Raw genomic sequence first — 26166 nt, forward strand, 5'->3', positions numbered from 1 at the left:
CTTTTCCCATACTACTTCTCATCTTCTAACACACAATTTAATATCTTTGTTTTTATATCTGTAGTTTATTGTTTTTATCCTCTGGTAGAATGTCAGCTCCCCAAGAGCAGAGATCTCTATTTTATTCTCTGACACATGCCAAGTGCCTAGGATGGTGCCTGTCACATGGGAGGCCCTCAGAACATATTTGTTGGATAAACTGAATAAATATACTCATAAGGCTAATTTAAACAAACAAATTTCTTGGCTTAGGATGATCTGATTTGAGTGAACTCACGTTGATGCTTATTGATTCCACCCTCTCATTCTAGCTACTTATGAATCAATCATCCATCTGTGAAGTCATGACAGATAATTAATTTAGTTGGGGACTAAATTCGCTATTCTAGAATAAGTTAGAGTTATCTTTGTATAAGCTTCTCCCTCTCTCTTCTTTATGTTCCTACAAATGTATGTGTTTCAACTTTTGGGAGTCAAAGAGTGGCTGTTTCTCTGCTTCCTCTCCATTGTTATCATATTCATTCATACATCATTAATCCTCTTATTTGTATTTTTCCTCTTACTGAGCCTAAAAACCCAATGAACCTTATTTTTGGTACACTTAGCATCTTTGAATGTTTTAGGTCATTCTTAATAGTCATTCATTTTGCCTTTAGGTCAAAGGACTTAACTAGGGTTCTTTCTGCTTTTTAAGGTGATCTGTTCCCTTGACATAGATCTTTTTTGCTTAATATTTTTATATGCTACTGTTTCAATATGAAGCTTAGGCTAGAAACTACAAGAGAAATGGTCTATGTAAATCAATGAATCCTATCTATTTCCGGGTTGAGAGCAAGCCATCCCTCATACTAACAATTAAAGGACTGTCTTTAAATTCTTTACCTTGAGGACATGCTTTACTGTCGTTGACTCATTTGATTTCAAAAGACCAGTCACATTTTTAGCCAGTTCCTCATGTATAGTTCTCTCCTTGCACGCCCTCGTCTTGAAAACGAACTGAAGAAAATCCAAAGAGTGAAAAAAGTTAAATACTTTAAAAAAACAAAGCTTCAATAATTATGTTCCATGAGTAACTCATATTTCAAAATTAGCTGCTCATGCCAGATTTTGTCATGAAATAAACAAAGGCCCAACGATAAGTATAATACACACCTCTTCCTATTTAGGGCTTTGCACAGGTAGGGCCTTGCTTACCTAAGCTCTCCTTGAAACTCTTTTTGTAGAAACCAAAAGAAAGAGTCAGAGAGCAACTTAGTGGGTTCAGGGAAACATGGGGGGCTTTGACCCACCTACTTAGGACAAATTTCCCCTTCTCCTTCCTTCCACTGGTAACAGGTGACCTGGTAGCAATTCTTCATCCTGAAAGGGTAGAGCACCCACTCAAATAGCCAAGTGGGGAAGCAGGTGCCTTCCAGAGGCTAGTAGGTGAGCTCCCCACACGCCCAGGGTCTACCACCTCATGCTTAGACACAGCTATCAAAGGGTTCATGAACATCTGCTGTCAGTAAGATCACAAATGCTGCCCACTTTTTTTTCCTCAAAAGGTCGGTTTTGGCATGCACCACTGAGTGCATGTAATGATTTTAGTTTTCAGTGTTTCTTCATATATTTTAAGGATATCAGTTTCAACTAATGTGCGTACATTTCAAATATAAAATGCTTATTACTGAATTATGATATTTTACTTATGAGTTGGGTTTGCCGCAAGGAAGGTAATTTCTTCATAGTAGTCACAATTCACACTTCACTATAAGCAAGAGTGAAGGCAGGGAAGAAACTCAAAGCAGAAGCACATTCACATTTGAATCTATGATCATTTCTTTGAACTTCGTAGCTCATTGACAGCTAAGTTGTCTTGATGGGGCCTGACTTCTCCAAGCTCATTCCAGAGGAGAAAGACAAAGCTAAGAGGTGCATGAAACTAACTAAAATCAGGAGGAGTACAATCTTTTCCCCTCATGGATTACAACTCATATGAGGGTAGTCATCAACTACCTAACCCCATGCACTGCCATTTAGCCCCAGGGGCATTTAAACTAGCTCCGAAATATTCTTATTTTAAAATTTTGGCTAGAACGTGTCAGTGCCAAGAGTTGCTGTAAACCATGGCATTTAATTAGACTGACTTTAGACATACATCTTTGAAAGAGACATGGTGTATGTACGCATTTTGGGTATTGTAGATGGGGTGAGTTAGCAGCATTTAGCACCACTGAACTTGAAATGGTGTTTAGTTTGCTTCTGAATAAATATCAATTACACTGAATAGCACATCTTTCAAAGACATTGAAGCACGTGTTGGTACCAGCCGATCAGTTTTTATTATATTCCTAGGTGCAGACCTTAATAATTATCTATATGTTAAAAAATAATTTTTTCTACCTATGGTAAAAAAATCAGACTCCTTGGTCAAGGTCAGGCTATAAACCACGTACTGCAACGAGTCCAATCATAGAATCACAGAGTCGGATGTTCATTTGTTCCATCCCATCTCACTTCAGAGAGGAGAAAAATGAGGTTCAGAGAGGTTGATTACTCAAGTTAACTATTCAGACTTGACTAGCACCTAGTTTCTCACTTGCTAGTTTAGTGCTCTTTCCGGAGTAAAATCTCAGTTGGTTATATTCACTAGGCTGTCTTCATTTTAGATACATGAAAATATGTTATAAAACATCTTTAGGAATTGTTATCAACTTGAAATTCCACACAGGTGTATTTCTGGATTTGAATCACTTCAAGGCAAACTAAATAAACAATTTCGGATATTACAAAATCAAATGGTCTCTTCAGGATATTTCAAACATCCTGATTAAAAAGAAAGACCATATTAGGATGCATTTTCAATATACCTCTCTGAGTATCATAGGTAGCATCTGAGAGTTGACTTAAGGTTCTCTTAAGGAACCAGCCTTGACTGTCACAAAAATAGTCACAACGTCAGTGGGTTCTTGAAGAAAGTTTCAATGATTCCATTGGAACAAGGTAAATGTACTTGTGTTGAAATGAAGATGCCTTTGTGTAATATGGATTGGGGAATGTTTTTCTTCTCAGCCCCTTTGGAGATTGAAATGGAAAATGGAGGTAAGTGTTGGGAGAGTGAAAGTTCTGTAGATGTTTCTGTTGAATGTAAATTCATCAATACACTGGAAGAGTACACTATGACTCTGTCTTAAATAGAGAGCAAACTAAAGAGGTATTTCTAGGCGGAACTGGCTTTCTGAAATTGAAATGTAGATCTTATTGGGTAAATTATACCACAGGGACATTATTGTGAAGTCTATTTTTGGCATACAGGCTATGTTAAGGAAGGGTACACATTCATACTTAGGTATTTGGGAAGACAACTAACATTTCAGCATTTATATAGATATAAAACTGTAAGGAAAAAAATTCCACACTGATGGTATCTCAGAGGGCTTCATACCAGATTGAAATTTCCAGTTATTTCCTTTTACAAGAGCTTTTAAAATTTTTTTACAAGTTTCTAGCACAAAAGACCCAAAACTTTTCTCTAGTTATCTTTCTAGCCATCTAAAATATATCAGTATATGTCTATCCATATATACTAATTAACTATATTCTTTTAATTGAGAAAAGTCTATGCCTCAAAAAGATTTAATCTATGCATAGAAAAAAGTAGAAATTTAGGTCCTCCATGGATTATAAAGTATTACTAAGGTACTCTTATTTATCTCTGGATGCATTCCTTCTTTTTATTCAAGACGACATTTAGGCAGCAACTATAAGGTGCAAACATCATCCCAAGTTCACTGGCATTAATTCACAGGCCAACTGGAAATGAGAATATAGACATGTCCAAGTGAACACCTGACGAAGGACACTGGAGGAAGCAGTGCACACTGATGGAATGGGCTAGTGGTTCATGCCAGAGGATAAAGGACTTAACATACCAGAAGCAGGTACAAATATACAGTAACTGGGAAAATGAAATAATGCCTGAGAAAACAATAAAAAGAGCTAAGAAAACATTACAGAAGAAACATAGAGCATTCAACAAACCAAGAGGAAAAATCTTCCTTAAATTTACACGGGAATTTCATTTATTTGTAACGTTGACTTTACATTAAAGTTTTCTCCTCTATCTCTTTCTTTGCTCTCTCTCCCCATATAATATTCATTTGCGCATGTACATGTTATTTATACATTTAAACATTTAAGCAATACATCTAGCCCATCAATGCAAAGAGACAGATTTCTAAGTAGCTAAGGGGAATGCTTAATATTGCTGTGGGTGGGCACCACCCCGCTAAAGGGAGTAACTTCCCACTTCTTGCAGACAGGAGATGAGACAAGCCACACAGTGCAAGGGGATATGACCAATGTTCAAGTGCTGATTTCATACCTTAATGTACGACTGGACGGAGTGGTCCAGCTGCTCTTCATGGCACTTGGCTACAATGTCGGTCAAAACCCTAGAAACACAGAGCTGTTCAGTGGCCTTTCTGGAGAATGCAGGAAAACACCACTTGGTTTGTCATTGGAGTGTTTGGTAAACTGGGTACTTAATCATTAGCGAATGAATGAATCAATTTCAGACTTCCCCTTCATCCCCCTTATTCCCCTGTACCGAGTATTTGATAGTTATATCACCTGTTAGCCATTTCCAACCTTGAAATCTCTAAACACTAAGATATAAGTAGTGTCTTAGGGCTGCAGTATCACGTTGCAGATTTTTTGCCCGAGTGGACTGGGCTATTACGATCTGCGTGTTTGCTGACATTGTCTTCTTGGAAAAGTGATCATTTTTAGTACCTGATTAAAACTTAAGAACTTAACCTGTAATTACTTATCCTATTCCATTTTAAAAGGGCTTCCCATCCAACCTAGAGGCGCTATATATGCTTTTGGAAAAAGTAATTAGGCGAAGATGTAGGGTTTTGTGCTTTTTCCCCTTAGCTGGGATAGGGTTTCTCATAGCGGTGGTGGGATGGGTTGAATTTTTCACATTAACAATTCCAGTTGCTTCATGGCTGTAGTGCTTAGGAATATCTCAGAATTTCAACAGATCTATCAGCTGAAATATTTAGGAGGCTTGTCAACACAGACCCATATATTCATGCTGAAAAGAGCATCAGTTGAAGGCAAAGTTGGGGACTTTTAATCTGGGTCCAGAACTGGCTGGTTGTGAAACTCTTAGAAATACTTTAATTTTTCAGAGCCTCAGGGCTCTACTTTCAAAACAAGGCTAAACATTCTCATTCTGAAAGAGGTTAATAATATGCCTGTGAGTTAGGAAGGTACTGGAAATATTTCAATGTCAAGAGAAATGGTTTTCCAGAGTACTGCAACTAGTAGCTAAAAAAAAGAATATCAGGAATATATCATTCAATAATTAATTCAAAGCACTATCTTTAGAAAGAGGAAAGGTGATTGCCAAAGTCACTAGACAGATTAGGATTGTTGAAAGAATGTAATATAGACAAACAAAGTGATAACAGTTAAAGAAAAATTGAATATTAAAAAAGACATCTAGTGGGAATGTGAAATGGTATAGTCGCTCTGGAAAACAATTTGGTATTTTCTTAAAAACTACACATGCAACTATCTATCATATAACCGAGCAATTGCACTGGGCATTTATCTCATAGATATTAAATCTGGAAACAACCCAGATGTCACTCGATAGGAGAATTGTTAAACATGCTGTGGCATGGCATACTACTCAGAAATAAAAAAGAATGAACCATTGATAGATGCAACAACCTGGATGAATCTCCAGAGAATTATGCTGAGTGAAAAAAGCTAATCCCAAAACGTTACATATTTTCATACTGTATGATTCGACAGATATATGGAAAATAAAATTTTAGGGATAAAGGGAGGGCATGGGGATGAGAGGGAAGTAGTTGTGGCAATAAAAGGGCAACAAGAGGGATCCTTGTGGTGGCGGACATGTTCTGTACCCTGATTCTATCAATGTCAATATCCTGGTAGTGATATTGTCTATAGTTTTGCAAGATGTTGCCATTGGGGGGAACTGGGTAAAGGGAGCATGGGATCTCTTCACATTATTTCTAACGACTGCATGTGAATCTATAATTATTTCAAAATAAAAAGTTTAATTAAAAAACACAAAGGAAAAGTTTAAAAAGAGGCCTAAAACTTTACTTGAATGATAATAACAGATGATTAGAATGTAAGAATTCAAGAGTGAGAAAGACTTAAATTTTAGATATGTGTTCAAATGAAAGGCAAGTGTACACCATCAGCTATAATCAAAAGTTTTATGTAACCACAGATGATCAAGTCTCTTCTCCTAAGGCCACGGTATGGGTACCTGGTTATCGCTGTACTAATTTCATCGTCTTCATTCTGTACTAGAACCTTGAAGAGCTGATTCAAGATTATAGGCAGAAAACTCATGATGGAGTGAATCTTTTCCACACGCAGTAAATTCTGTAGTAAATTGGCAGGAAAAGAAAAGGGCATTGATTAAATTTAAAGAACATTCTGCTGATGTTTTTCAGAACCTGACTATGAATACCGAAGTTCACCTTTATCTGACGTTTTCTTCATTGCATTTAGTGTGGCATACAGGCACGAGGGTTATGTTGCAAGGACACTGTATTTAATTAACTAATTTAAAATCAATTGATTCTGATTGTCAATCATCTTTCTTTTGGAAAAACTGATCTTTGCTTGTTTTTTTACTCAACAAACAGAGACTACTTAGAAAAAGTGAAATAATTATTACCTCTTTGTTTGCTACTCAATGGGTCTCTTTTGCCTATTCCCACCCTGGAGATCATGAAAATGATTTGCATGTCATGTTACCTCACAAGAGGGGACAAAACTCGAGGTAGGTGACTGAGACATATCTTTCTCTCTTTTTTGGCACTGTTGGAAAAATGCATTCACGTGCGGATCCTGAAATAGCAAGAAAAAGCGTTTATTTCTGATGACACATAAACTGCGTAACAATCATGGTGATGGGAGGTGAGCATTTCTGTAGGACAGAGGCCTCAGTGTGCAAGTGCTTTATCAAGGAGACAGCGGGACAGTGCTTTCGTTCCCTCGAGACATTCCGGCACATTGAAGGCTCCACCTGCAGGACGAAGCTCACCCTCTCCTATTTCATTCTCCTAGCTCTGTTTTCCTTCTTGGCCACATGACAATGGCTGGAGAATTACTTCCCTTGGTTTTGTTCCTTTCATTTTTTTAAATTGCCTTCTTTCATCTTCTGCTCCTGCTTTTTCTACAGATTTCTACTAATTTTTCTTACATATTCCTTAACACAAGGGAACGTGTACTCTTTAATACGCATTGAGATATTTTCAGACTTCAAATGCCCGAATTAGTTGAAAATTAGGAAGTCTACACTAACATCATGAAATAAAACTGACTCTTATCCTTTGTTGTGGGCTGAATTGCATCCCCCCAAAATCCATATGTTCAAATCTTAACTCCCAGTATCTCAGATTGTAACTGCATTTAGAGATAAGGTCTTTGAGGAGGTAGTTAAATTAAAATGAGGCAGTTGGGGTGGCCCAAATTCAACATGACTGACGTCCTTATAAAAGAGTGAATTTGGACACCAGACACACGCACATGCAGAGGAAAGACCACGTGAGGACACGGCGAGAAGGTGGCTATCTAGAAGCCAAGACAGAGGCTTCAGAAGAAACCAACTCTGCCACTAGAACTGTGAGCAAATAAATTTCTGTTGTTTAAGGCGCCCAGTCTGAGGTATTTTGTTACGGCAGCTTGAGCAGACTAATACACTCTTTAGTGCTACTTCCTGACGAGGGTACCTTGGAAATTCTCTAAGTTCTGTACTGAGGGTCGGAGGTGTGCAGTCAGCAAGTGAGATTTCACAGAATTTTAGTGAAGATACACTCTCTGGCATTTGTCGATTCTAGAAGGGCATCTGTGGTTTGCTTTTTCCCTCAGGTCAGTGTCTGTACGTGTGTGTGTGTGTGTGTGCGTGCGCACAATATTTTTAGATTCACTTCATTTATTCATCTATTCAACAACTATTTATTGAAAGCTGACTATGTGCCAGGCCCTTGGCAGGCACGGAGGACAGAGCAGAGGGCAAGGAAAACCCACTCCCTTCCTCTGTGGTCCTTCCATGATGCCAGGGAGTCAGGCACCAAACCACGATTTCCACACATACTTATTTGATCATAATTAAACAAGTGCTTCAAAGGAAAGCAAGGTACCATGTGGGTGTATGACAAGACGACTCAGCATGTCTGTGGGATCAGGGAATAGGGAAGGCTTCTTTGAGGAAGTGACATTTGAGCCAGATCCGAAGGATGGCTAGGAGCTGGCCAGGCCAATGAAGAGAGAGGAGACAGAGAGGAAGAGAATTTCCTGGCTGAGGAAAGCCTGTGTGTCAGAAGGATCACTGGGTCTTGGGGGAACTAAGGAGGGCACAGTGTAGGAGAGGGTCGTGGGCATTTGAAAACTGAGGTAAATACTGATGGAGGAAAGATGAATGGGTCCCCCCAGGGTGACGAGTGTGTGGGCGGTGAAAGTGGATGCAGGTAAAGGTGAGTAGCGGTGGGTCAGAGAGAGGCTGGGCTGTTTGGAGGAAAACAGTAGGAAGCATGAGAAAGAGAAAGTGGGGACATTCTGAGATATATAAAAGCAGGACTGGGTGGAGAATGACCACTTTGTGGGACTTGACGAGGGCTGATGACATCAGAGAAAAGATGGGTTTAAGGAGTTATGGGTATAGGACTAGGAAAGAGGACTAAATTTGGCTTGAGGCGCCAGAGGTTACTGAGAGAAATCTTGATCCAATATATATGTGGTACCTGGATTATTTCGTTTTTCTTCACAACCAAGTATGGGCTAGAGATAGAGCAGCATGAAACTACAATCAAAAAGCAGATCCACACTGAATTTAAGAAAGGAGAAATACATACTCTATGGAGTTATAATAATTTGCTTTGTAGTTTATAATTGGTACCATAAAAGTCCTCACTTTATGGTAAAATAATCTGCCTTGCAATGGAAGGGGCGAGTTTGTGGTGATTCGACAATGATAATTCCATTTGTATAGCATTTTGGAGTTCATGAGATATTTTCACAAAATTTCTCATTTTGACCCTCACTACAACCTTAGGTAGAGACATTTTATTGTTGTCATTTTCCTGCTGAGGAAATAAGGACTGCTGGGTGAAGTGACTTGTCCAGGGTCACTGAGCCAGAAATTGGCCAAGGTGGCTCTCAAATGAAGTTCTACTGACCTCATGGTCTTGCCACTGAGGGAGTCTTGGGTAGGCATTGGGAATTAGACTTAGGTTTTTTTTTTTTTTTTGAGGAAGATTAGCTCTGAGCTAACACCTGTTGCCAATTCTCCCCTTTTTGCTGAGGAAGACTGGTCCTAAGCTAACATCCATGCCATCTTCCTCTATTTTATATGTGGAACGCCTACCACAGCATGGCTTGCCAAGCAGTGCCGGGATCCGAACCGGGGAACCCCAGCTGCCGAAGAGGAACATGCGCACCTAACCACTGCAGCACTAGGCCAGCCCCCAGACTTAGTTTTGAGGTGAAGGTCCAAAGTCTTTATTTTTAACATCTCACATTTTTAACACTTGGTTGTTGTCACTGGAAGCAAATCATCTTCCAAGGGGAGGGTCATCTTGATAAATACACTTCTGGTATCATGGTCTGCAGTTTTATAGCGCCTGGGCTTTTACGGGTTAGGGTATTCTATCTCTCCTGGAAGAGGCATAAGATTATGGCGCAAATATTGTTCCCTTTCAATCACCTGCTCTTCTGACACCTTGTGAAATGGCGAGTCTCCTCCCGTAAACACGGGAGACACCTTATAAATCTGTGTTGGAGAAGATGCTGCTATTTCCGGATGACACTTACCTGAGTATTCACCGTTGATACAACAAATGTCGATACTTTGAAAAGTGGTTTGCCACCATCAACCCATTTAATGTCACTCCCAGCATGCTGCAAAAAAAGAGTTTGTTACTGTCAGCGTGGCAGTTTGAGAGAAAGAAAATAGGTTCTTTAGTTTATATTAATTTGCCATCCTGATCCACTAACCTTATATCACTATAGAGATGGAAAATAAAAGATGTAAATACATGGCAATATTGGTAAATCAGACTAATGTGATATCAGGGGATCATTTTTAAAAGATCATTTTTACTAGCCATGAATTAAACAAAATATTGAAAATATTATAGGTATACTTGATTTGTAACTACAATGATGCATACACCTTAGTGGGTTAATTTAAATAGTAGAAAGAAGATAACCTCATGCCACTTAGCTCATGTATTTTCTTCGCTTAGATTATACCCCTTTCCATACCTTTCCGCTTGCGGAATCCTGGAAGCTTAAATAATTGGGAGGCAGGCTTGTTGCTACTGGGATATTGTACTCCTGAGAAGCTATCTGATCATGCTTCAGCAGAGGAAGCCATGCATATCCAACTGTCCAAAGGAACAGCAAAGAGAAAACTTTTGAGTACAAACCTCCATGACGAGGAGTGAAAATAAAGCTATTTATCACTTATGAATACCAAACTGCACTAAAAAATTTCAATAAAACAGAGCTTTTAAAATACTTTCCAATTCAAGCCAAACAGATGACATGTATAACTATCTCAGATTGCTTCCTGTCAGTACCTGATGTTTCCAGAGCCTCCTTCTTTTTGGCGTTAGCTTTTGCATTTATGTCACAAGTGACATGATAAAAAGAAAACAGAATATGATGCTTCTCATGGAGTTGTGTTGGTAGCTCAATTTTCACCTGCAATGAAAGAGATAATAGCATGACTGAGATTCAAATAATTTGCCCAGGGTCAGGGCAGGACAAAGCATAGGCACCTTGGCCTTTTAAAAAGTCTTTAACTGAAATCTAGGTCCGTATTTAATAGTGTTAGAAGGACTGATTTAACTTGATAAATATCCATCTTGCTAGTAGTTAGTGTTAAGATGTTGATATTTTTACTTCTTTATTGTGGTAGATGATGACCATTTAGAACACCGAGTGTTTCTCATTAGATAATTTATGCTACTATAGTATGGATTCAGATACACACAAACACACACGCACACAGACACAACTGTAGAATGTAAAGAAGGCAGATTGAGGACCCATCATCAAGGGACAATATTGAGTGAAAAATAAGTCCTGGCCTCCTACAGTGTGTGCATGGACCAGTTGCACGAACATCACTTGGGAGCTTATTAGAAATGCAGAATCTTAGACACCAACCCGGACATACGGAATCAGAATCTGCATTTAATAAGATCCCCAGGAGATTCACAGGCACATTGTTGAGAAACACGGCAGTAGCAAATGACGTAACTTAAGCATGGAACCCATCTCTTTTAAAAAAAACAACAACAAAAAAATATGTGGTGTAAATTGCCTAAAAATATATATTGTTGTAACTAAGTAATGAGCCATTTTGTGAAGAGGTCATGCATAGCTCTATAAATAATGCTTCTGAATAAACATAAAACATAAAATTGATATAGGTTCAGGATAGCCTTAATGAGGAGCATACTTCAGTTCCTGGAAAGAAATGTTTTGAAACCCTCCATATTTTATAGTGCTTTTCAGTTTCCAAACCTCTGTCATATATGTTGTCATTTAATTTCCCCAATAACCTTGTGAAGTAGGATGATACAGAAGGAGGAACCAAGGTGAGAGACGTGAGGGGGCTTAGAGTCACTAGGAGGATGGTCTAGCCAGTAATGGGTCTCCTAGAACAAGAACCCACATCTTTGGATCACCACGGCACCCTGGAATCCCATGTAACTTGCGTTCAATTTAATATCAGCAACTAGGGAGTTCCCAGAATAGCCAAAAATCAAGCAAGAAGGTGATAGAGAGCCATACAAATTATCTATGAGCTTATTTATTAGACTCTCTGTGCGTTTATCTAGCTGATTCATTTTTGTATTGTTCTGGAAAGGACTTATTACATTGATTTTCATGTTGTCCCTGGAACAGCAGCATCAGCATCACCTGGAAATCTGTTAGAAATGCACATTCTCAGACCCCAGCCCAGACTTATGGAATCTGAGATGTGTTCCCGTAATCTGTGTTTTAACAAGCCTTCCAGGTGACTCTGGTGCACGGTAAAGGTTGAGAGCTCCTGAATTAGATTGGTTTACAAGCTTACATATTCTCTGTATACCAGCATGCTAACCTGATCACAAAAGCCGGTATACAAAATATACAACAATTAACAATGCCATAAAACGAAATTTTCTTTTTTTAGTTAACATAAAGAGCACACGGGAATGCAACAAGTACTCAAGAATTCCAGTTAACTAAATATTAATGCAAACATCCTTCACTTAATAAATATTGCAAATATTCACATTATATTACAACAGTGCCTTGGAAGAATTTATACTCATTTTTGAAATTAATGCAATCACTTTTTTGTAATAATAAAGAGAAAAATAAAACCTTAGTTTCGAACGTGCACTACAGAGTTCATCAGACTGTTCATTATATACAGTTTGTCCTGTGGAAAAGCTCATGGTTTTTACAAGGATTCTGGGAAGCCCATGAGAGTGAGAAGGATTAAAAGCCAGAGTTAACAGTGAGATTATTCTTTTAAAAAAAGGAAAAATCTTATATGTCTACAGAGAATGCATCTTTCAGGTGGGCTTTGCCAAGGGGTCAACCCATACAGTAAATATTCTATAATGTGGTAATAGCCCTTTCACTTATTTTTTTTAACTTTCTGTCATGAATTTACAGGAAAAAAATTTAAGAGCATTAAGTGGATATGGAGGAAAGAGATGAGGCTAGGTAGGTCTGTGGTTTCACTGGTGATCCTTTAATTGGTTTTAAAATGATTGACGTGCAACAAAATGTGGTAGAGAGAAGAATCATAGCACCCCAAAGACGTCCTCTGTGTCCCAGTCCCCAGAATCTTTGAAAATGTTACCTGACGTAGTAAAAGGGATTTTGCAGATGTGATTAAATTAAGACTCTTGAGATGGAGAGATTACGCTGGCTCATCCAGGGGGCCCCAGGGAATCACAAAGCTCCTTATCAGAGGAAGGCAGGAGAGTCAGGGTCAGAGGGGATGTGAGGAGGGAAGCTGAGGTCAGAGTGATGAAGTTGCTGCAAGGAGGTCACAAGCCAAGGAATGTGGACCGCCTCTTAGGGGCCGGAAAAGGCAAGGCAAGGATAGGGTTCTCCCCTAGGACCGCCAGAAGGAATGCAGGCCTGTGGACACCTTGACGTCAGCCCTGTGAGACCCATTTCAAAATTCTGACCTCCAGAACAGTAAGATAATGAGTGTGTGGTGTTTAGGCTACTAAATTGTGGTAATTTGTTATAACAGCAATAGGAAACTAATACAAAACATGTGATATTCTTAATTCCAGGTATCATATCATCAGGTGGCATTAGTTCAGACCTTCACTCCAAGGTTAGAAATTAAATTTAATCACTGAAACTTGTGTCTCTGAAGCTGTTTATAATACAAGCTAAAATGAGTGTAGTAATTTACCATTGACCCAGTGAGGTTTTTAACGTGTTATAGCACAGTGGTGAAGCTTCAGGCTCTGGAGGCACATGGCCTGGTTTGAATTCTGACTGTCGTTTATTAGTTACATGCCCTTGGCAAAGTTACTTGTCTGAGCCTCAGTTTCCTCACCCATCAAATAGGAAGGTGTGATGGTTAACTTTATGTGTCAACTTGACGGGGCCATGGGATGTCCAGATAGCTGATTAAACATGATTTCTGGGTGTGTCTGTGAGGGTGTTTCTGGAAGAGATTAGCATTTGAACTGGTGGACTGAGTAAAGCAGATGGCCCTCCCCAGTGGGGGTGGGTCTCATCCAATTCATTGAGAGCCTGAAAAGAACAAAAACGCAGAGGAAGGTTGAATTCCCTCTCCGCCTGATTGCTTGAGCTGGAACATTGGCCTCCTGCCCTTGGTGCTCCTGGTTCTCAGGACTTCAGACCCGGACTGGAATCTATACCACAGGCTCTCTGTGTCTCAGGCCTTCAAATTATACCACTGGCTTTCCCCAGTCTCCAACTTGCCAAAGGCAGATTGTGGAACTTCTCAGGCTCCATAATGATGTAAGCCAATACCTTATAATAAATCTACGTCTACATCTACGTCTAAATCTATATCTACATCTATGTCTAAATATACATCTGCATCTCTATCTACATCTACGTCTAAATCTATAACTGCATCTATATCTACATCTACGTCTAAATCTATATCTGCATCTCTATCTACATCTACGTCTAAATCTATATCTGCATCTATATCTACATCTACGTCTAAATCTATATCTGCATCTATATCTACATCTACGTCTAAATCTATAACTGCATCTATATCTACATCTACGTCTAAATCTATATCTGCATCTATATCTACATCTACGTCTAAATCTATATCTGCATCTATATCTACATCTACATCTAAATCTATATCTGCATCTATATCTACATCTACGTCTAAATCTATAACTGAATCTATATCTACATCTACGTCTAAATCTATAACTGCATCTATATCTACATCTACGTCTAAATCTATAACTGCATCTATATCTACATCTACGTCTAAATCTATATCTGCATCTATATCTACATCTATGTCTAAATCTGTCTACATCTATATCTACATCTATGTCTAAATCTATATCTGCATCTATATCTACGTCTAAATCTATATCTGCATCTATATCTACATCTACGTCTAAATCTATATCTGCATCTATATCTACATCTATGTCTAAATCTGTCTACATCTATATCTGCATCTATATCTACATCTACGTCTAAATCTATATCTGCATCTATATCTACATCTACGTCTAAATCTATATCTACATCTATATCTGTATCTGTCCCTTACCTGTATCTATATCTATGTCTATGTCTATGTGTACACCTGTTCTGTGTCTACGTCTACATCTCTATCTCTATCTATCATCTGTCCCTTGCCTATATCTTTATCTCTATCTCTACCCCTACCTCTATCTCTATCTCTGTCTCTGTCTCTATCTCTATCCCCTATTGGCTCTGTGTCTCTGGAGAATTCTGGGGATAAACAGAGATGATGTATATATGGAGTATGTGCCTGGCCCATAATAAGAGAGCCTTGAGGGCTGGCCAGGGCAGGTCTTGCTCCATGCCATGTTTAGAGATGAGGGGGCCCAAGTTCACTCAAGTTCACACAGGTTATAAGCAATAGTGTTAACTCATAGTTTATCCACTCCTTTGTTCTTTCTGTTACAACAAGAAATGCTGTTATTGATTGGTAAAAGCTATCTAATGCAATTTTTATGATACTGACCAGTAGAATAAAAGAAAAAATTAGTCTCTCTTGAAAATAACGATACCATAAAAACATCACATTTTGAAAGGGTAATTCTGTGCTGAAATATATGATTGTGCAACATACTCCTGGAGCAATCGTCAATTAATACAGTTTCTAAATCGTGGTTAAGTAAACACCTGCCAAGGCATGTCTTTAGTCTGAGGCGTGCTAGAGAGAATGTTTATCGTCATGCATTATCTGACCCACACACCCATCTTTTTAGGAGCTGCTGGGGGCAGTGGAGGGCTGGCCCTTACCTCATCTGAGAAATCCGGATTCTGGGAATGGTGCAGAACTGCTGTATAGGCGGCTGAGGTGAAGAGGGGCCCTCCAGGTTTTCCATAAATACACTGTTTAAAAAGTTATCAGTTGAACAATTATGAGTGTCTGAAATGGACCCTGAGCACAAAAAAGGCCACAACTCTCCAGTTACCAATCCTGGGACAAAGACGAATTTTGTGATAACTTGCAAGGCTTAGCTGACATCTAATTAACCTTGGACTTCTTTGACCTACTGCGCTATATTTATTATACAATGGGGCACTGCTGAAGAAAATTTGAAGGCTTTAATTCATCATGTAGATATTACATCAATGCTGAACACCTGAATCAGTTCACTACCAACCTTTTGATTACTAGGAGAGAGCTAATTTGTTCAATTCTGATTTCTGCAGGATGGCCTCCTCAAGGCCCATGGTATCCAGCTCTGGTCTAGAGTTCAAGGCACCCAGTCCTGGTGACTACAAGGCTTGGTTGGACTCCAGCCCCTGACATGCCAGCCCCCAAGCAAGAATGCCGAACTGGAAGGATAGGCCTGGTTCCAGGCTCCACCATATTGTATTACTATTCTGTCCCAGCCCCTAATCAGGCCAGAGGTTGTGATATATGAGACAGCCTAAGGCTCAGGCTCCCTATTCTGGAGTCTGCTGTATCTCTGTGTGATGCTTTAGAAGGCATTGAAACAGAGGATTCACACACCTATCATGGTCCCTCTTCTCTAGAATTTTCCCCATACACACTGCTCCAGCAGGCCTGGGGTTTGCCATCTGGTCATTCCCTTTGTTTTCTGGATAATTCCATTTCACATTATTTTTTCTCTGCTGATGCTAATGTCATTGTGGAGCTTGGAACGTGTGGATACTGAGTGGCTCAAGACTATTTTAAAGAACTCTTTCTCCACCACGTGATTCATTCCACCACTTGAACTGATTATCAGTCTTCTGAAGAATGCTACAAAACTTCTTGGCACAGAGAACACAATTTGTACCTGACAGAGTGCTCTAAGTGATTCTCTCAGATAATTGTGAGGGTTACTTAGAAATTAGTTTTGTCCTTTACTATCTCATTCCTCTGATTCACTGAAACTGGGAAGATCTGGCTGCAGGCCCACTAAAAATAATTTTCTTGTCTATTTTTATAGGTTACTTTAAGTTATTTGAAGTCCCTAAAATAAAAACAGCATATATCAAATGTGAACTCTGAAAAATGGCATCCCGTTGCAGTTTTATAGGTTAAAACAGCACCATTCATATAAATGCCATAGTTTTATTGATCTTATTAAATCATGTGATCAACAACCGGGAGGGACTTCCCAGAGCCATTTTCCAGCTCTTCAGGCAGTTGGCCACACGTACCATCCATAAATGTGAGCATCCCATGGGCCCTCTGCGTTAGCCATTAGGCCAGAATGCAGCGCCCTCTGCACAGGCCACACGAAGGGCAGCTGGGCGTGGCATTTCAAATCAAGCGTGCTGAATTGAGAGGCGGGCTAATCTTTGAAAAGGGCAAAGCCTTCCAGAGGGGAATCTTTGCATTTATTTCACACCAGAATGGTTTCTTTTTTTCCAAATCATGAAAAGCTAAGCAGAGGCATGAGACTGGCATTTCTAATAGATCTACCTCATGATGGCTATTACATCAGGTGCATTTTAGGAAATCTAGAACAAATGTATTGAATTGCTCATCTTTCAACCTCAGTCGAATAAAAAGCCCCTCAGTGGCAGAGAGAAGCTATCAGCTGCCATCCCCCTTTATGCTGTGTCCTTTTGAGGACTTGGCTCACCTTCACCGGCTTGGCACCTTCCTCATCGGAATTTTTGAATTCAATGCACACGGTTATATTTCGTGCCTGAAATTACAGCGAGGGAAAACGGAAATTGTCATTTCCTGTTAAATAACACCAAAAACCAATCCAAGTGCCTAAAATAAGTAGCTTCTAATTCAATCTGAAACATGTAGAATACCCAACACTTTCCTGTGACATTATCCGTAGTGCTCAGAAATGGCAGAAGGATTTAGAGAGATGTTTTAAAAGGGAAGAAAAAACTCATATTGAAAAGGGGTAGGTGTGCTATTTTCAGAGTATCTTAAGCAACTAAATAAAAGATCTAGAACAAAATTATTTAGGGCTGATTTCAGAAAGGATTATTAATATTTCACAAACCCATGTATCCTTAAAACTTTTAAGGTGAAACTCATTACTACCCCTTATTAAACATTTTCTTCAAATAGTTTTCTATTCCAAAGGGTTGGCTTATAGTAAGTTGTATTTGGGCTTGAGAAGTCATCTTAATATGATCTAAATAGGGTGGAGAGAGAGGATGGTATCTCAGAAACATACCATACCTTGTTGAAACATTTCTGGCTATCAAACTTGAGGTGCTTGGGGTAAATGTAAATTTGATTTTTGTATACTCTATAAGGTCGGCAATACTTTGTTGAGTCGTAAACAAATTCTTCCACCTCCACTGTGGGTTCTGATTGAGCCGCCACATTAAAAGGCTTGACAGGAATAAAGGACGACGTTACACAGTCTTTAAAAATCAGAAAATAAGAGTTTGTCATTGAATATGATTGCTTTCAAGGGAACAATAGTTAACATATTTTAAAATGAACCCACTCAAAAGAGAAATTCCATACTTGTATACCAATTTATGTTAAATTATGCTAGCATGACAAATTTGTAGGAGGTAGGCATGATAGATAATCAAGCTATATTTCTAATGTCAAAACTGATGTCTCAAAAAAACTGATAAATCTTTTGGATGGATTTATAACTATCTTCTTTTTGTATAAAATTTCATATAAAAATTAAATTTAGTTAATGATCCTCTAAGCATACTAATTAGGTATTATAAGATAAGGATTAACTCACTGACTTTTACTATAACACTATAAAAATAATACAAATATTGATATATGATAGAACAAAATTTTGTCCAAAGGGTCTATTACTGATCGCACCAACTGGATTAATAGTAATTTTTCCCTACGGAACGATTTCACAACCTCAGCCTGAAGCTCCCTCTTCATTATTAGATACAATTTATTTTATTTTTCTCTTCAGCTTTTACAATCTTTTAAAATCTAACCTTGTAGGAACAGCCTAAAGAAAAAAAAGACCATTAGGAATTTATAAATCAAAACTTCTGTCACTAAATAGTTCGGAGGCTGAAGCTGTGGTACCGAAAGCAAGCAAGGCCTTCTACCTTCCTTTATTCCAACTGGAATCTTTCTGTGCTCAAAAAAGCAAAATTATTAGGTAAATATGCTTGGGAATCAGATTACAGGTTTAAAAAAAGATCAATTATGATATTTTTATTATATGTTCAAATTTCTCTAATGTCCTACAGTTCTTTGCAAGAGCATATTTTAACTTTCTCTTTTGTTATTTTTCTCTTCCACATGTAATAAAAGCCACATCCCACAAATCAGGTAGAGGAAAGAGTTTATCCCCTGCTTTTTCACGCCAATCAATACAAAAGTGATTTGGAGCCATGGCTTAAGTTAGAATGCTTATTTTATTTCATATTACAATTATTTGTGGAAAAATTATAAGAACGAAAAACTTAATAGTGCTAATGGTAATTACAATATCCTGTGGTAATAATCCTCTCCCGATTTGTAGTTCATTTTAGGATGCCTTTATTCCTTCTTTGCATCACTGAGAAAGCCACTAAAGGGCATAATCAGAGGCAATAAAACAAAATAAACCAATGTCACCACTTAAGAAATAAGTTCTGGAAATTTTATTTTTAAGTTAATAAAAGCAGTTTCTGAAATTAAAATTTTCACTGACATAAATAGGACTTTTGGCCATATTCTGAAAAAGATATGTATTCTCTGTGTAATAACAGAGTCTAAAAATCGTCCGGTTATAATTACTGCATGGCCACTTGGGTGGCTATGCACGGTGTTCAGAGTTACCCCATGGCAACATAGCGTGGGAGAAGCCGTCCTGTATTTTGAGCCAGAGGAACCGAATAGAATATAAATTCTCCTATTATGGGATATTGGTTTATCAAATCTATCTGACCTGGTCTTCATTTGCAACCTTCCAGGGTTTTGAGGATTAAATGATGTAATCTAATACCTAGCTGGGTGCATGGTGCACACTAGATAAACATTAGATTACCCCGAATATAGTTCCTATCCTACAATACTTATAGTCTGTCTTAATGGAGAAATAAGAAGTCCCAAATTTCTAAGGATGATGAATTCCATTTATCCCAAACTTTGAGAAAAAAAACCCAAACAAATCTTTGTAACCAACCAACTATCCAACCAACCAACCAACCAAAAAACCATTAAATATTCAAAACTCTCTGAGCAAACTATGACATCATCATCATACTTGGATGCTCCAAAGGAATGTTGTCAACAGCTATATCCAGGCTTCCAGGGATCGTCTGTGTTTTGCTTATTCTGTCAGCCCTGTGAAAGTATGCCGGTGGAGACACACACACACACACACACACACAAAATGAATTATTCTAGTTGTCAAGAAAAAATAGTAACTGTAATTCTGAGCTTTGATAAGAGTAAACAGGAGAACTATAAACAATCTTGTGAATGATTTCATTTAGCTAGCTTTATTTTGAAAACCAAAATTTATGTGATGTTGCAAATAAAAATAAAAATGAAGTTACAGATATTCTGAAGAATGTTTTAAATTTATTTGCACCTACTTTAGACAACATTTATATAAATGGCCAAAGAAGTACAATAGTGAATATATAGTTTTTGGTAACAAAAAGTAGTAGCATTTGAACTGGTTTACGTGATTCGCTTTCATGAGGAGTTTTAAGAAGTTTCGAGAGCAAGGCTGGTTTTTGTTACACCTGCTAAGCGGACAGTCTGCTTTTTCCCTCTTCACCAACAATCAAGGACAAGGAGCCTTTCCGTGTTCTTGGTTCTTCTGCTCCCTCCTTCCCTTGTAAATGTATGCAGACGCCCCTTGTCTACCTATCCCTGCTCACTCTAATTCTTGAGTCATTGCATTTCCTTCCCTCCCTCTCTACTAAAACCTTCTTGACCATCTTCCTTTATAGGAAGGGGAAAGTGGCTGATAACAATTTCAAGGGTTACCCCTCTCAGGAAATCTACTCTGAAAGGTGGAATAATTCTAGGGGTGAGTTACAGCCAGCTCTTCCCAGCTTGTGGTAGCTGATTGTTAAATTTTTCAGTTATTTTGCTACCATTAAACACAGCCATTATTGAAAATGAAATTATATAATTTCAAGGTGTGCACATTTCTTCCAAACTCCATGTTTGTTACCCTATTGGTAGCTTGAAATCAGCAATGGTAGGAGAATTTACAGCATAGAAATTGGCCATCAGTACAAATCAGTTTTTTCTCCCTAGTGGGTCAATTACCAGCACACTACCAAGAATAACTGTCCTAAAATGTAAAGCATTCGTGAAATAATTTAATGTCTCACCAGTACAGCATCGGGTATTCTAGATGCTCTCTATGTGCCATAGAGATAATTTTCTTTGCTATACACTGATGACATGGGTTTTGTGAGAGTGTGGTCTTCTTCTGTTTATATCAGATTACCCCAAAACCTTTTCCCATTCTCTTCTGCTCAGCATTACAGCTTTTCATCCTTTAGTACACCAGCAAAAACATAAATAGGAAAAGCATCTGTAATTTCCACTTGGTGGCTGTGTTAGCCTTGGGGGAGACTACGGTAGGAGTTCTGACCAGAAAGTTTGATGAAATCAAGGGAGAGTCTCCCCATGTAAGGAGTGGTCAAGGAGATTGTTGATTCTTAGATGGGAGAGGCAGAGAGTTAACATTTGAGGAAGGGGCAAAGGGCCCAAGAATCCTGTGTGTAGTGGGAGATTAACAGTTTAAGACAAGTTGCTTGTCATGAAAGATCTTATCACTATCAGATGTTGAATGTATGGTGATTCATTTAAAAATTGTTGTGGCTCTTATGTTTTTCTTCTTTTATCACTAACTTCCATCATCTTTTCTAAAAGCATCTGAATGACAGAAATATTATGAATTACTGTATTCACAGGAAATAATTTTGCAGAGTTTCAAAACATAGTTCTAAAATTCCTTAATACACCTCCTATTTGCAGGTGTCTATGTCCCCGTCTTCTGAATCTAGGCTTTGTGACAACTTCACAGTATATGCTGGCAGAAATGGTGCTGTGACAGTTTCCAGGCCCTGGTCTTAAGGAACTAGCAATGATCATTTTCTGTCCCCTGGGACCCTTACTCTTAGAAGCTAGCCACCATGTCATGAGGGAGCCATAGTATCTTATGGAGAGGCTCCCATGGAGAAGAACGAAGGTCTCTAGCCTACAGCTCCAGCTGAGCTCCCAGTCAACCAGTACCAACCTGCCAGTCATTAAATGAGGCATCTTGAATGTGGATCCTCTGGCTCCGGTTGACCTCCCCCAGCCGAAGCCATGGGCAAAAGAGACAAGCTCTCCTCACCTAGCTGTGCTCAAATTATGGACTCAAGAATAAAATAAGTGATGTCGTTCTTTTAAGCCACTAATTTTTGGGGCGATCTGTTACACAGCAATAGATAATTGACGTAGTTTAATATCTCACACTCCTTCCATATAATTCTGGCAAGTTTACTCTTGTGATGTCATTTGGGTGTATGTGAAGTCATCTGCAAAGCATCTATTTCTGGAGGAGATTGGACATTTGAGAATCAAGTAACCAAGAATTATTTATGCAGAGATAACAAATCAATAGTAGCAATGTAGCTGATTTATGTTAATTTCAAGAGTATCCCAAAAATCCTACCTTCTGTAATCTGACACTAGTTTCAGAAGGTCCTCCGTTGAAATCTTGCTACTTTCTTGTCTATACAACGGTGAAAATCTTGAGTCTCTGTCCACATTTCCCTGGCTGTCCTTAAATACTGATCTGAAAGAAAATAATATTTATTCAGGTTGGTACTTGGATATTGTCTAAGGGGTTGTGTTTTTAAGGTGACTAAAATGATTCAATTCCCCATTTATAATGGAAGAAACTCCATGCAGGAATTTATAAAATGAAAAGACAAGAAAACTTCTTAGAAGTTTCATTTACACAGTATATTTGATATCTTTCATTTCTTATTTTCAACTCGGTATCTAAAGTGACAGGAGCCCATGTTACAACTACATTTATTTCTGAGTTAGTAACATACCAAAACCTGGCAGTATTAGGAGAGTGGAGAGGGATAGGAACACGTGTTACTCCTTTTTCATTATTTCCTGGGAAAGTCAGAGTCACTTCAAATTTGAGGGGTGCCATCAGAATTTACGAGTAGTGGAAAAGGGATAAGGTTGTGTATGTGGGTGTAGAGGTCCAGAATCTTGAAACATGTTTATGGCGATAAATGTGCCCTGTCCTACATTTTAGGACAGAGGCAAAGATAAAATGGAGAACGCTTGAGTCAGAATTTTGTATTAAATAAAGAGAACACCATGAACCTGAGCCATTTATTTCCTTCCTTGACCCAATTCATTGGAACTATGCAGATTTACTTAAAATACATTAATTGTTTTCCTACAAATAATATAGCAATGTCAGGCAATACTTGCTAACAAACAAGCAAGTATATATAACATGCTTAATGTCAGTTTTTCTTCCTCATAATTCATTGGGCTCTCTGCCTATCAAAGAAAAATTAGACCCACAGATAATTGATTTTTTGTTAATGTTAGAGAAATGCTGAATTTTTCTTTCTTCTAACTTAAGGACTAGACTATTTTATTTCTCTTTAAATTAACTAAGGATTTCAATACACAGGATGTAATGGCCATTTAAATAGACATCTGATCATAGAGCTTTAGTGTCAAATAACGTGGAAAATGGGCCAGGAATTTATCAGAATGATATTTTTGGACTCTTTCGATCTTTCTCCTCATTTTTCCCTGAAAGGGAGGGGAAAAAAGCTCCCCTATCAGATAGCACTGGGGAAGCAGAATGAAAATATTTAACTTGAATGTTATTTTTACTTAAGTATTATACAGGGCTTTTGTTTGAGTGCTTCACAGGGTGAAACCAATATGACATATTTCCCAACATGGGAGGAAGTTAGGCTGAGCTTGAGCAGTAGTTTTTTTGTTATTAACCAGGCACTTCAAATATATCAATAGATGTGAGTTATATAACTTGTTTTCACTCTTATCCACAGCTCTGCCCTGGAAATAGCTCACTCACATTGGACACATTGTAAAGAGAATGAGGAGCAGAGTACCATGGAGAAGTACTGTTGACAGCGCCATCCACTCTGTCCTTGCTCGATAAATATGCTAACTGGCAAAAGATCAGAGAACTGACTCATTGACACAGATGGTTGCAGGATGGCTGGGACATTGTGCCTAGTTCCAACTGCCACGGTGGAGCAATGATCCACCGTCGTGAGGGTTTCAGAATCATGACATCTGGGGTATGATTGAAGGAAATGCGTGTTTAGCCATAAGAGAAAGAAGCCTAGGAGTCCCTGAGAGCTTCGTTCATAAGAAGCACGCATAGCCATGATGTATAGAAAGAACAGGGCATAATTTTTGTGGCTCTGGAAGATAAGACATAAAAGTCGTTGTCAAGCAGTGTAGAAATCTTTTTAAAAAATGAATTGTGTAATCATTGGAGCTATAAAAAGACAGACAGAAGGAACCACTGTGGAATGCACTGTAAGGAGTCAGAGGTTGGACAACCATTTGTTGGGGATGTTGTTGTTGCACTGAGTACTTTCTAAAAACATACGTATATAAGAAAGAAATTTTTATTTTAGTCTGTTTAACTTTAAAGAAAACCCAGTGTTGTGTTCTGGCCCATTTAGAATGTCACATGAGAGAGTAAAACAAATAAAAAAGAGTCCTGGCCCGGATTTAGGCACATACGATTCTGGGATGATATGCGTGGACAGAGTTCCATTTAACAGCATTTGTAAGGGTCAACTTCCTCCTGCGTCAATGAGTGTAAAACACCCTATGGAGCCATCTGAACGTGTTCTCTTTATCTATCCCAAGGAGAACCTTTTGTGCTGTACAACGGTACGACAGTTGGTGCCAAAAAGAAGAACACGCACCAAATTAATTTCAGAGAAAATGTTCACAGTGATGAGCATCTGTGTATGTTGCAGTGAGTGGGAGGACTGGATCTGGGTAAAAATATGGTCACAAGCTAAATGATCAATTGTATGCTTTTTAATGGTAGTTGATTTTAAGGGCTGAAGTGTTTTAGGGTACACTCAAAATATTATGAAACAAACTGCAATCTAGAAAATATAATAGAAAGGAAAAGTAGCCAGAGAACCAGCAGTATCAATAAGGCATTGAAATATGTTGGCAGGCTGGCTTAGGTCAAAATGACACGAGTAACAAAAAGCCTTCCTCTGATTCAGTTGACATTTATTTGAAGCAGTTTCTACATTGTGCAGGGGAAATTAAAATCTCCTTTGGTTGGATCTTGTACGTATTTTTGTGGTTGGATATTCCAAGTGGTCTAACATGAAATCTTTAGAACCGTATGCTAACCATTTTTCTCAGTTGCTAGAGATGCTTATGTAAATGTAAATGATACATTTATGTACCCAAATTGGTGGTGTATACTGTTTCTTAACCTGCAACCAAACCACTAATTAGGCATTAATGTAGCATGAGCTCGTGGTTTTGTCGGCTTTGCCATCCTGGACATAATTACTTCAATAGTTGGTAATATTGTCGGCCTCTCTTGAAACTTCATCTATCTGTCTTCCAATATGTTTTACTAGACAACTTCAAAGTAGGATTGTTACTTCTTTTCCTTACTGCTCAATAGTGGGTAACTTTTTTATTTCTTTTCCCCACATTATTCTTCACTGCCTAAAATTTACCAGAAAGGAAGACTTCTTGAGGTAACTATGATCTCCACAGTTGACTTAATAATCATATTAAAATAATGACTTCCAAGAACGATTATCTTTTAAAATTTTTTTTCAAGGTATGTTTTTTTCTCCCCAAAGTGCCCCCAGTGCATGGGTTATATCCTAGCTGCAAGTCCTTCTAGTTCTTCTATGTGAGCCACCACCACAACATGGCAACTGACAGACGGGTGGTGTGGTTCTATGGCCAGGAAACGAACCTGGGCTGCTGAAGTGGGAGTGCTGAACTCTAACCACTAGACCATCAGGGCTCACTCAGTATGGCTACCTTTGATTGGGTACCTATCTGTGCTCATTAGTCCCTGCAACAGAAAATTAGGTATTATCATTCCTCTTTTGTACATTTAAAAAAACTGAGGTAAAGACAGACTATCAGTACTTGCCTAAGTTCACTTGGCGAGGAAATAGAGTTAAGATTTCAAACCCAGCTCTGGCTCCAGAATGCCTGCTTCTAAAACCTCAGAATAATGTTGGATATTTAAAGAGAAAATGTGTATACCATTGTCATATTTTCTATATTGGAATATTTCTCTTTTGCTACGGGGCATTTTGCCTCTACTTGCTCCAACTGGCTTTCTTGTGAGAATTGAGCAAACTTAACAGGAAAAAGTTTGACCAGCGAATTCTAACTAGTTATCCTTTCTCTTGAAACTTATGAGGAACAAAACAACTAAATTCATCATA

The 26166-nt window shown here is 38.4% G+C and overlaps 1 protein-coding gene across 30 annotated transcripts in view; it reads right to left on the reverse strand.

The window, feature by feature from the left end:
* Positions 1 to 26166, reverse strand: part of DOCK10 (dedicator of cytokinesis 10) — a 263891-nt gene that overhangs the window by 61991 nt on the left and 175734 nt on the right. For all 30 annotated transcript variants that reach the window (XM_070619963.1, XM_070619973.1, XM_070619968.1 and 27 more), the window contains exons 15-26: positions 22371 to 22493; positions 19950 to 20029; positions 17942 to 18129; positions 17379 to 17444; positions 15574 to 15666; positions 10623 to 10746; positions 10306 to 10427; positions 9853 to 9939; positions 6796 to 6888; positions 6299 to 6417; positions 4364 to 4433; positions 883 to 996 (exon numbers count right to left, since the gene is read on the reverse strand). In XM_070619963.1, the coding sequence (XP_070476064.1) occupies positions 883 to 996; positions 4364 to 4433; positions 6299 to 6417; positions 6796 to 6888; positions 9853 to 9939; positions 10306 to 10427; positions 10623 to 10746; positions 15574 to 15666; positions 17379 to 17444; positions 17942 to 18129; positions 19950 to 20029; positions 22371 to 22493 (1279 nt within the window). The remainder of the gene's footprint in view (positions 1 to 882; positions 997 to 4363; positions 4434 to 6298; positions 6418 to 6795; positions 6889 to 9852; positions 9940 to 10305; positions 10428 to 10622; positions 10747 to 15573; positions 15667 to 17378; positions 17445 to 17941; positions 18130 to 19949; positions 20030 to 22370; positions 22494 to 26166) is intronic.

Source organism: Equus przewalskii, chromosome 5, assembly GCF_037783145.1.
Source record: "Equus przewalskii isolate Varuska chromosome 5, EquPr2, whole genome shotgun sequence".
Lineage (NCBI taxonomy): Eukaryota > Metazoa > Chordata > Mammalia > Perissodactyla > Equidae > Equus > Equus przewalskii.